Source organism: Macrotis lagotis, chromosome 8 (genome assembly GCF_037893015.1).
Source record: "Macrotis lagotis isolate mMagLag1 chromosome 8, bilby.v1.9.chrom.fasta, whole genome shotgun sequence".
In the NCBI taxonomy this organism is placed as follows: Eukaryota; Metazoa; Chordata; class Mammalia; order Peramelemorphia; family Peramelidae; genus Macrotis; species Macrotis lagotis.
In genome coordinates this window covers 171,550,862-171,563,716 of record NC_133665.1, presented here as the reverse complement: position 1 = coordinate 171,563,716, position 12,855 = coordinate 171,550,862, and the positions used below count along the sequence as shown (strand labels likewise).

Below are 12,855 nucleotides of genomic sequence, written 5' to 3'. Positions count from 1 at the left end.
TAGAGAATGGAGCCTATGCTTTCAGATTTTAAAGCAGTCAGCTTTGATTGGTCGCTTTCTTGATCGCAAGGAGAATTCAACGAGGGGAAGATATATTGTTAAATGACATAAAATTTGAAAAATGGAAAAAGAGAGACTATTATACAACTTCACAGACAGTAATTTTTACTTTCCTCCAAGATATGGTTAAATTTGAATTACTCAAGTAACTTCATGTACACCTTCTACCAACCCAGAAGAAACTGAAGAGGGCAACTAGGTGGCAAAGCAAATGGAGAACCTGCCTCGGACATTAACTGGGTGATCCTGGGCAAGTCATTAAACCCTGTTTGCCTCAGTTCCTCATCTGTAAAATGAGCTGAAGATGGAAATGGCAAACTGCCCCAGTATCTTTGACAAGAAAATCCCAAATAAGGGTTACAAAGAGTCAGTCACAACTGAAAAATAATTAAACAACAAAAAAGGGAATTGATTAAAAACAAATTCAGTGAGGTTGAGAAAGTCTGTTTGATTTATAAATTGAAATAGGTAAAGATGCAACTAATACGATCCTAACAATTTCTAAGAAGCCCTAGTTTCCAGTCAAAAAGACACAAGATAAGAGATAAGTTCCATTTTTATCTGGGAGGTCATCAGTGAGAGAATGAAAGAAAGAGGGAGGGAGGGAGGGAGGGAGGGAGGGAGAGAGAGAGAGAGAGAGAGAGAGAGAGAGAGAGAGAGAGAGAGAGAGAGAGAGAGAGAGAGAACTCTAAAGAATATTCTTAATATTCGGTTGCCAGTATCTAGTAATGGCTAACTTAGTGGAAGGAGCCTGGAGATGTGTTGGGGTGTCCAGCTTAGATGCCAGGAGAACTTTAAGAATGCTTTGAGGGTTTAGCATGAATATTTCCACATCACATCCTAAAACTGTCATTTTTCTTCAAGGACAAAAACCAAATGAGGACCAATACTTAAAGTGAAGATCTGAAAGGAGAATCATGAAAACAGAATCAAAAAATAGACCATAGGCACAAACATAGCAGTAGCCTGGGGATCAAAACCTTGAATCACACGATAATACAAGAAAAATGCTAGTGCTTGAAGGCAAGAAGGTCTGGGTTTGACTCCTGTCTAGAACTCTCAATAGCTGGGTTGCCCTGGGTAAGTCACTTGACCACTCCGAAACTCAGTTTCTTAATATGTAAAATGGGGAAAAGAGCAGCACCTACCTTGCGTGGTTGTTGCGTATATCGAATGAGCTAATGCCTTGGTAGATGTTAAAGCTTTACATAAAAGCTAGTTATTATTGGCAAAAGGAACAGACACAAAATTCAGACATGGAAAATGACACCGAAACTCGCCACCCTCCAAACAAAACATAAAATATTGAAATAGAAATCATTTTCTTCTCTCCCAAATGCTCATTGTCTATTATTCATTCTTGCCATTTGAAAAAAATGAAACAAATTGGAAAAGAAAGCCTTAGCTCTCCTAGTCTCTTTTGAAGTATTTCTGGCAATTGTTTCTCTCTCTCCACCCTGGAAGTCCTGTCCTTAGAAAAAAAAGGGGGCCGTGGGGTTGAATTACTGTCCAACTGAAGGCTCTCTAGAAACCCCACTGTATACTGCCTGGCCCCTACTGTGGAAGCTCAGAGGACCCAAGTGCCTTACAGGATTCACACACATAGAGCTCTCCTTACAAAGAAATAAACACCATGCCCGAGGAAGACAGAAGCCGCAAATAACCAAACATGTTGGTAATCTGATGTTGTGTAGCTAGATTATAGAAAAACAGTAATTACTGAATGACATTACCCAGTTAGCATGGTAATGAAGTTTTTTGAGAAGATCTGGGTCTTTCAGATGACAAATGTTTTAAATCAATGACAGATTCGGGAACTTTCCCTGCTACTCTCTCAGCTAGGTTGCCTAGCACCAATGTTCTACATATTAGGTGAAGAGGTGATTTGGAAAGGAGATCCAGGCACAACAATGCAATCCTTTGCATTGGTTTAAGCTTGCTTAGCCTTGAAATAATTTGGTTTAAACTTTTAATATATGGCAGGTGACCATGGCAAGGAAGCATAGGGTCTTAGTAGGGAAAATGTTATTGATGGAAGAGCCAAATGCCTTGACTCGGTGAGTGGTTAGAGAGGTTGGGGGAATCAACAATGTAATTGAAGTCATTTCTTAGTGACCAATGTCATTCATTCAACACGTGGAAACCTTTACATATTTAAGAATGGCTATTTCTCTTAAAATAGGGATTTGAAAGCACTGTACTCTTAGAAACTTGGAAGAGGACAAAGGTCATTTCCTGGCTTTATTTAGTACCATTATATCTGAGATCCCCCTCCCCATGCCAATTAGGAAAGAAAAAAGTTGGAGGGGGCTGTTTGCAAACAATATGGCAGGCTGAAATGCAGATCAAACCACAAATTTCATAGTGGATGCTTCCAAGATTGGCTAGCACAAGGGCAAGAGCGCACACACACACACACACACACACACACACACACACACACTCCTGCACATACTCACACCACACATGGACCCAACACCAAACTGTGCTTTGGGAGCTACGGATCAAAGAAAAAAGGCAGCTTAGGCATTGAAAAGAGCAATCCATGGGCTCCTCAAAAATTTGCCTTTTACGGAATTGGTTCAACGGAGCCAGGCAGCCAGGGCATGAGCAGAGGCCCTGCTCCCTACAGGGTGGCATCGGCTGACCCTTTTTTCAATGCCTACTGGATGGGTGGTTCACTTGGTCAGGCATTCGAGGCTCCAGACTCTCAGAGAGGCACGCATGCAGAGGAACGTGTGTTTTACGCATGTATGAGGCATTCTCAGTGGAGGTGGGTCATGCTAGAAGATGTACACAGGAAGATTATTTGACTTTAATTCATGCCACTTGAGATAATGTGATAAAACATTTGACATGAGAGATAAGTTCCATTTTCATCTGGGAGGTTACCAGTGAGAGAGTGAAAGAAAGAGAGGGAGGGAGGGAGGGAGGGAGAGAGAGAGAGAGAGAGAGAGAGAGAGAGAGAGAGAGAGAGAGAGAGAGAGAGAGAGAGAGAATGAGAACTCTAAAGAATATTCTTAAATAAAAGTAATGCAGAAGAGTGAAATATAATGTACAAAAGGAAAATGATTGGGGGGGTGGGAGAAAGAAAGGGCTTTTGAACACATTATGGAAGCAAATGAGCTGGAAGACAAAGCATCAAAAGTCGGAAGCATTGAAATTGGAAAGCTGTGCCAGGCAATGAGATCACCAAGATGAAACAACAACAAAGAATAAAAAAAAAAAATCCAATGTAAACTGCTGTACACAATTAAAGAAATCATATAGAAACAAGAATCCCAAAGTAGACCAAAACACTAACACTGCCTTGGCACTGGAGACACAAAACCTTCAAGGGAAAAGCCGACTCTTTACAAAATTTGCAAGGACGAGGGGTGCATCACACAATGGTAGCAAACACAGAGACGAAGAAATTGGTTCCCATGCACTCAGGCCAGGTCTACACTGGCAAATGCCGTGGAACCCAGAAACCATTCTTGTGATCATTCCAACAATTCTCCACTCTGCTCCCCCCACACCCCTCAACTGCCCCTGTCCCAAGCACTTTGACCTGAAATAGACACTAAGAGCCAAAGTGGGTTTTGGGACAAGTTATCTACTTTGGCAGTGCAGACATGGCGGCTGTCAAAAAAAGAAAGGGGCAGGGGTTGAAAACGATTAATCCTCAAGATATCCAAGTCAATGTTCTCTAAAAAGTTTTTTTTTAAATCCAAGGTCTTCCAGTCATATCCAGCTGCTCTTTAAAAAATTTTTAAGATGTAATGTTTTATAGGAATTTTCCAGGATGAATGCGTGGTGTTATCTGTTCAGAAACCCATCGGTTGAGGATTTTTTCTCTTTTTGTTACCCCCCCCCCCCAATTTAGTCATTCTCGAGGAGATAACAATACAGCACCTACAGCTCATCTGCATGTCACAGCTGTCTGGCAGCGAGAGACAAGCAGCAGGGTGGCAAGGAGGTATGGAATCAGAGAATGCCACCCGGACTGGAAGCCAGTTCCCTAAAAAATTGGACTGGATTGCAATGAGAACAATGACCAAGAGAGATCTCTGCCCGTTCCGAGAAAGTTTCCTCACAAGCTCGGTGCGGGAATGTATCAGCTTATTAAAAAGACATTGCTACCCTATGGATCACATAGATAAAGACCAGGACATAGTAAGGACCAGAGGAGAGAGATTCAGAACAGAGAGACAACAGAGACAAGAACCTGAGTCAGAGGAAAGGGAAAGATTTGGTTGGATTTAATAACCAATTGGGTTTTGGTTTTTTTTTTTCTCAAAATGTGACTTATCCTCCTGTCTCTTATTTTGTCACATTTTGGAGAGTCTCCTCCTTGGTCTGCAAGGAGGAGAAGGCATTTACTTACATCAAATAACCTTTCTATATACATCTCCTCATTGACCTTATCACGGAGGACATCCTGAGAGTGGCGGACGAATGTCACGTAGGCATCGGCAACGTCCATCCCAGGCTTCTGCAAAGAAACACAAAAATGTTAAAATGGCATCTTCTTCATATTCTGTACTCTCTTTCATTCTCCCAGCCCAATCTGGGGAGCACCTGCTATTGACTTTTTTTGGCATCCCTTCCCTGGCCATATTTTGCCATCCAGTGTTCAAGGCTCTTTCCCATAGTGACTTTCATGGTACATATTGCATAAACAGGACAGGGCCAGTGGGATTTCAGCTCTGGAAGGAGCCCTTTTCAATCTTTCTCTGACCAAGGATCCCCTTTATAATATACCCTGCAGGTGGTCAACCAATTTGGACTAGTTTCTCTCAGGACAACCTGTTCTGCTCCAGATTGGTCTTTGGGAAGTTTTTCCTGACCTCAAGTCTAAATTGAACTTATTATATACCTACCTGCTTCTAGTTCTGCCCTCTGGGTCCAAGAAAAGTAAATCTAATTTACCCTAGTTTCATATGATAACACTTGAAATGCTCAGTATTACAGATTTAGAGCCAGGAGAGACTCAGAATGAGCCCAATCATCAAATTTCATAGAGAAGGAAACTGACCCAGGAAAGTTGAGAGGCAAAGCTGGGAACTGAACCCAGATCTTTTGACTCAGTTCTCACAACATTCTATCACATCAGTGAAGTATAAAATGTTTTCTTGTCTGAGTTTTTTCTTCTCCAAATAAAACTGTGGTTAAGCAGTGAATTGGGCAGCTAAACCAGCTAAAACTGGGTTCTAATCAGACTTCAGATAAGGACTAGCTAGGTGACCCTGAGGAAGTATTTCTGCCAAGAAAACCCCAAACGAGGTCCTGAAGAGTCAAACACAACTGAGAACAAAATCAGTGGATTGGGATGGCATTATCTCAGAGAAATTATCATTTCCCCCTTCTTTTTCCTAGTTCCAGCTTTAGCACAATCATTCATAGACACTTGCTACCCTGAACAGTATTCAGGTTAGGTTTGGAACTGCAGACCCAATTAAAGGAGCTTCAAGGTCCACTCACGTTCCAGGGTCCATCTTACGTCATTAGAACATGAACAACACCCTTTCTCTTGCTCAAAAATGCTATATGTGTGTGTCAAATACAGATTTCAATCTTTAAGAACATAACAGCATGGTGACAGGGATAGAAGAGTTGGTCTTGAAATTGGAAAGACCCAAGGTCTTGCCAATATCAAGGTCAACCCTTTTTGTTTCCATGGATAAATCATTTAACTTCTCAGTGCCCTGGAAGACTTCGAAGCAGAGAAAATGCCAGTTTGTGTTGTTCGAGGGAATTTCTCATCTGGTTTTCCCAACATGGATGAAATTCCAGTTCGACTCAAAATAAGAACAATGTTCTTTGCTGTTAAAATCAGAGTCTTCATTTATCCAATTTACTTATTTCCCATGTGATCAGCTTGCTCAGATCTGGTATGCTGCCATTGTCTCTGCCTCCCAACCCATTCTTATAGTTTAATAATAATGATAATAATACTCTGTATCATAGATATGCCTTTTATATAAATGAGTTTTTGTGGAAAGGTAGGAGGAGGGGAGGGAGGAATTGGGCAACAATTTTATATAAGACCCCCGTCTTATATAACAGCCCCAGCCCAAACCTGCAGATCCCCCAGTTTGAGATGCTGCAATCTAAGTTATCTCCAAAGAAATCCATTAAAATAATGTAATGTGGGTCATTGGGAGAGCCACCACCAAACCTCCCGAAGTTTCCACAGCGGCAGAGATGTACGTTTGCTAATAACTAATAAGATTAGTTTTCATTACTGTGATTTACCTTAGATCACAAAGTATCATTTCCCTACCAGACGTGACTGTCAGCCACTGCAAATTGAAGTTAGTTAACACTTCTGTGTAATTTCCAGGGTGAAAATGAGGAAGGTTTGGAAACAGTAGGACTGTATTTTTTTCCCTGATACAAAGCAAACAATTATCAAGCAAAGGGCCAATGCTAGGCCCCTGGGTTGCCAGTAACATTTCTTAACACCTGCTGAAACAATGACAAGGTATTAATTTGAAAAACAATGAGGACAAACCAATGGGGCTGTAGTCAAGTGTTACACTTTCCACCATTTTCTGCAGACGGGAATGTGCCAGCTCTGTGATGGTCCTATAATTGTTGGAGTTTTATGATACAAAACAAGAGCATTTCTGGAAGGAGATGTAAATGATAGCTGTCAGGTCTCCCGGCACCTGATTAGGCAACACCATTTTCAGGAGGAGGTGGGGGTTTACACTGCTTGAAAAGAAATGGGATTTGAGGTTTAAATTTCAGGTCCAATGTTTATTAGCTGGGTGACCATCATCTTATCTCCCCGAGCCTCAATTTCCCCATCATCTCTAAGGGGATTATGTCATTATGTCATTATGGGAACAGTATTCAGTAAACCTTTACATTCTTTATAAATGGGATCTATTTCCTTTATGGTATTTCATAAAAATGTAATGTAGCCTTATTATGGGGTGTTCATTCCTTGGTAGGGTAGTGTTTATACCCCGAAAGCTTACTAATCACTTCAGCTGTTTCCTCATCTATAAAACGAGAGGGTTAAATTTTATGATCTCCAAGTCTCTTTTATCTTTAAGTCTGTGCTCTTACAAATCTGGGTTTAATTCTTGCCCCTGACCATGTATCAGCTGTGTGACCTTGGGCAAGTTCCTTAACTCTCAGAACCTTTAGCAATTCTTGAAGTCTTCAATTCATCCAAGAATTGCTGGTCTGCCCTGTGGAGGGAGTTTTCATATCCATCACTTTCCCTTATTGATCCCATGCATCAAGACCAAAGCAAGCATTCACCATCTCTCTGGCCTTTTTTTCAAAGTATAGTCAATTTTAGGAGTGAGGTTTAGGATTGAAATTCTGCAGGGAGTCCCAGATTCCCCTGCTTTAGAAATAGTCAGCCATACCTTTAAGGCCAACTCCCCTTTCCATGTTTTGGTTTGGAGAGCTTTGCTAAGTGTGATTTTCATCTTATTGCAAATTTCAGAAAAACTGGCTCCATTAACTTTGATGATTTTTTTTTGTTTCCTATCATAGCAGCACCTCATTTATCTGGAGGCCACTTATCTGATAATTGCAACTATCCAAATAAGCAGAATGATAAAGGGGTAGGGACTCTTGGTGGCTACAAGGCAGAGGGACTGGATGTGTGACTGGTGTAGTCAGAGCCCATTGGAGGAAACTATCTGTCAATGCAGATCTGCAATGTCTAGTCTTAACTACTACAGCACAGAAAGGTTAAGTAATTTGCCTAGGGTCAAACAGCCAAAGTATGTCAGACTTGAACCTGGGTTTCTTGGCTGCAAGCAGTACATCCTACTGCCTCTTATGAATTTTGCAACTAAAGGTATTTCAGGACAGTTTTTAGCATGTCATTTAGAGCTCATTGTCTCTTATTTTTATTATTTTGATCATCAGCTCTTTTAGTCATAGTAAATTAGAAGCACCAAAATAAAAAATAAGCTAGTGAGAAGTAATGGTGGAGGTAAAGGAGGAAAATGAAAAGTCCTTAAAAATGACAAAGACTATGCCTGAACCAAGAACCCAATAGGCCTGGAAATCTGGAGACTTTCATTGTAGTGACAAAGAGATCACCCCTCAGTAGCCCTGGAGACTGGGGGTTCCAACACAGCCCAATACTCTGATGTAATTGTATTTATAAATGATGGTACTAAATTATCCAGAAGAGGATAAATTGTGGTTATCATGCTCTTTATGGAGGCAAGTGGTGTGATGAAGTTTAGAGAGATTCACACTTAAAATATTATTATTTTCACTTAAAAGAATATATGGTAATTTAAGAAAGTCACATAATATAGAGCAGCTCAATTCTGAATGAGTAGTAATACTACTCATTCTACTATTACTACTACTACTACTATTACTATGGATCTCTCTCTCTCTCTCTCTCTCTCTCTCTCTCTCTCTCTCTCTGTCTCTCTCTCTTTCTCTCAGTTTTTTTTCTCTCTCTCATGACTCCATTTCTTTAAAGTTAAGAAAGCCCAAGCCCATAGAAGAAATAGCCATGACATACAGATAAGGATCATGGGAGCAATCCATATGTGTTAAAATTTGAATGTAGTCTTCCTGACTCCAGTCTAGGGCTCCATCCATAGACTTGGGCTAGAAATGCATTCCTAACTGACATCTAATACTAACACCACTTTTTGTGTGAGGAATATCATCAATAGATTCCTCTTGAAATCTGGCCCATTTTGCTACCAAACAGGAGCCAAAAACCTTAACTTCTACCAAAAAAAATCTCTTCTAAGATGACATGAGGATAATAAGCTCTTTACAAAACATAGGAATCTGGTCTATTTTTATAATTAAACCAAACTTGACCATGGATGACTTGGAAGCTGGTGCTAAAGGTGAATAAAAGTAAACTGATGATCTTTAACCGATCAATCATGGCTTTAAGATGTAGGCAACTCAACAGTGGCTAGCACTATGAGAACAGAGACTGGTTCATGGCTGTTCTTTCTAAGTGTTTGGAGGCCCATGAAAAGTCTGACTTCCCTCCATTAAGCTTTGGTCTGGAAGCATAGTCATCAAATGTATACGATGGCCCATACTGAGGCCTAGAAGATTATTGGCAAAGGAGGATCATCTCAATTAAGGGACCAGAGTAGTTATTAAGGGCTTCATGTCTTCATTCATATCTATAATTTGAGACCCAGTTGCTTTGGTAGAGGACTGGCAAGAGATTTCACTGTGCTTTCTCTCCAAGACAGGTTTCCAGACCAGGCTTAAACCTTTAAATTTCTGAGGACTAAAAGAGCAACTGGAACTATATTGGAATCTCCAGAGACTCAGGAAGGAGACCCTATTACTAGATGCCTTTGATTTGAGTTGAAGAAAATACAAGGGGTGGACTTCTGTTAGAAAGTCCCATCTAGAATGTTTGGGATGGAATGAGAAGGTTCAGTTTGGCACTAGGGTTATATGCGGTGCCTGGCAGCCAGGTGGCATCGTATAGGCAGCCTGGCATTCAAGTTTGGCTTAGCCTATGTCATGGGCAAATAATCATACCTTCCTCCACTCTCAATTACAGAGATGTTACAAGGTTGATCAAGATGAAGGAGTTTGAGCTCCCTAGATGAAAAGCATTATATAAATTCAAGGTATTCTTACAGACTCCACATTCTTTCATTAAACAAACAAAATGTATGCTAATGCTAATTTCAGTCCAATTTCTGATAATTTATTGTCCTTTTCGAAGTAAGCTGATAAACTGTGTCACACACTTTGGGGGGAAATGAATTTAAATGTTAATATAAATCCCTCTGGAAAGTGACATATCTTAACTAATAAGTATTTGAACAGCGAAGACACGAAGACACTTAACCACGTTCAGGGCCAGAAACATTCAGTACAAGACCCTTGATAGTTGTTGAGATAAGCTTTCCAAATTTAATATTTTGCAACAGACCTCCATCTCTTTTATTCTAAATGGAAGAACAATCATTTTCTTATCTCTTCTCCCACAATATATTTAAATCGCTTCATTTTTGCTAATCTGCAGGGCAAGGTTTATCTGGGAATGTATTCTGGTTTATCACAGGTAATCCCACACTCCAGCATTCATATGTTGTACTTAGCCTCAATTTAAATGTAAATTTTGGACAACTCTAAGTGCTTTATCTATGAGGGCTCTCTTCATTAACGAGACCTCCTCTAATTAGAAGGGGTTTTGCAAGATTGTCTTAAAACAATCTCAGGCTACACCAAAAAATGAACAAGTTCAGAATGTATTTGTTTTCATCAAAATATTGTCTTCCTTATACAAATTTCTAGCTCCCAGTGGCCTCCCCAAGGGAAGGAAGCGAGATGCAGTTGAGTAAGATGACATTAGAATGAAATTTACTGCAAAAACCAAATATAAATGAAATTGGAGGGAATTGTCCTTCAGCCTCAGTGGGGGGCTGCTTTTGTTTCTGCCCCAAGTTCTTCTGGCTGGCAGAAATCATCAGCATCCGTTTCCCATGTGGGGGAAAAGTTACTCAGAAATCTTCTGGGCTCCCCTTTCTCTAAAGACTAAAAATGAAGCCCCCCCAAAACAGCGCTATCCCGATTGTGAAGAAAGCAACAAACATGTTGAGGGATACTCACAGGGACGTCCACATACTTGGAAGCTGCCTTCACCTTAAGAGGAAAGAAGAGATGGGGCGTGAGACGTGCTTTTATATTGAACCATTCACAGCTCAGAGCAGTAACACAATGAGAGTGAAAACAATATGCTGGAGCACAATGCTGACCAGGAAAACAAACCAAAAGAAGATGCTAAAAATAATTTAACTGCTATTTGGAGCTAGAGGTTTAACTCTGTTGAAATAGAGAAACAGAGAGAAAAAGAGGGAGAGAGAGAGACAGAGAGACAGAGACAGACAGACACACACACACACACACACACACACAGAGAGAGAGAGAGAGAGAGAGAGAGAGAGAGAGAGAGAGAGAGAGAGAGAGAAACAGGTAGAGACAGAGAGAGAGTCAGAGAGGGAGAGACAGAAAAGAGACAGACAGAGGCAGAGAGAGGCAGAGAGAGAAACAGAGAGACAGAGTCAGAGAGGAAGAGAGACAGAGACAGAGACAGAGACAGAGACAATGACAGAAGGGGGAGAAACAGACAGATATAGAAACAGAGATAAATACAGAGACAGATGCAGAGAGAGAGAGAGAGAGAGAGAGAGAGAGAGAGAGAGAGAGAGAGAGAGAGACAAAAACAGGTAGAGACAGAGAGAGAGTCAGAGAGGGAGAGACAGAAAAGAGACAGACAGAGGCAGAGAGACGCAGAGAGAGAAACAGAGAGAGTCAGAGAGGAAGAGAGAGACAGAGACAGAGACAATGACAGAGGGGGGAGAAACAGACAGATATAGAAACAGAGATAAATACAGAGACAGATGGAGAGAGAGAGAGAGAGAGAGAGAGAGAGAGAGAGAGAGATGCAGAGTCAGAGATAGAGAAAGGCAGGGAGAGGGAGACAGAGAGAGATCAGATCAAACACTCAGAGAGACAGAGAAAGAGACAGGGAGACAGACAGGGATAGACAGAGGGACAGAAAGAGAGGCAAATACAGACAGAGACAGGATTAGATAGACAGACAAACACAGAACAGAGATAGACACAGAAACAGATTCAGACAGAGACAGACAGAGAGACAGAGACAGAGAAAGACAGAGGGAGGGAGACAGAGAGAGACAGAGACAGAGAGAGAGAGAGACAGAGACAGAGAGAGAGAGACAGAAAGAGAGGCAAAGACAGAGACAAAGAATTAGACAGACAGACAGAATGACAGAAACCAGAGAGATATAGAAAAAAAAGACAGAGAGAAGAAAGAAAATCAGTTCTATTGATTCCTAGTCTCTAATAACAGCAGATGCTACTGTAGGAGTCCTGAATTTTTTCCTCCTTGTGAAAGCAGGAGAAGGGATTATGGTGAAGCACAAATGGGTTTTTCAGAGGGCACAGGGATACATATGACTAAGGCCATTTGTTTATTTGCTTCTCTCTGTCTTTTCCTCCCCCTCTGCCTCTTTGTACCTGGGCTCCTGGTGTCATTACAAACGAACTTGGAATTAATTGAATAGCAGAGACCTCATTTATGGGATTTATGGGAGCCCTCCCAATTTGTGGGATTCAATTCCCTGCCAGGAGTCCATGGAAACCTGGTATATGGACATTGGGGAACACATCCTATCGGGAAGGGGAGGGGAAAAGGCCACAAGAGATTCCAGTCTAAAACAGAGATTCCCGCTTAACCTGAGGTTATCCACGAACCTTACATGGATTATGTTTTTAGATATTTAGAGTGGTAAAATTTACACTAAAGGAGAGATGGAGGCGGTGGGGACCAGAAAAGAGTGATGTGTTTTAAAATGAAATAAAAACACTAGAAATAAAAATACCAGGTCTAAGCAGTCAATCAAACAGCAAACATTTATAACAAGTATGGTATTAAGTTCTGAATTTCATGTATGATCATCTTTTAATTATACTATATTATGGAAATACTTGGTTTATTTCATAAATTAAAAATAAAATAAAATAAAATAAAATAAGAATCTAGGTTGAATTAAAGAAAAACCTGATAATGAATAGAGCATTTCATTTCTAATATTACGGTCAAATGAGATTGAGCAGTCTGACCTTTGGTTGACATGGAAAAGTCAAATGGCAGATGAAATGGGAACAGAAAACAATAGTAATGATAGTGAGCATTTATACAGTGCTCTAAGCTTTGTACAACATTTTACAAATATCTCATTTGATCTTCACAACAGCTCTGGGAGGGAGGGGTCATTGTTATTCCCGTTATACTGTTGAGGA

General features: G+C 40.6%; 1 protein-coding gene across 1 annotated transcript in view; it reads right to left on the bottom strand.

Annotated features, from left to right (window-relative positions):
• Positions 1–12,855, bottom strand: part of CADPS (calcium dependent secretion activator) — a 557,039-nt gene that overhangs the window by 43,578 nt on the left and 500,606 nt on the right. Inside the window, 2 exon segments of the mRNA XM_074198830.1 lie at positions 4,430–4,537; positions 10,639–10,671. Of these exon segments, the coding sequence (XP_074054931.1) occupies positions 4,430–4,537; positions 10,639–10,671 (141 nt within the window).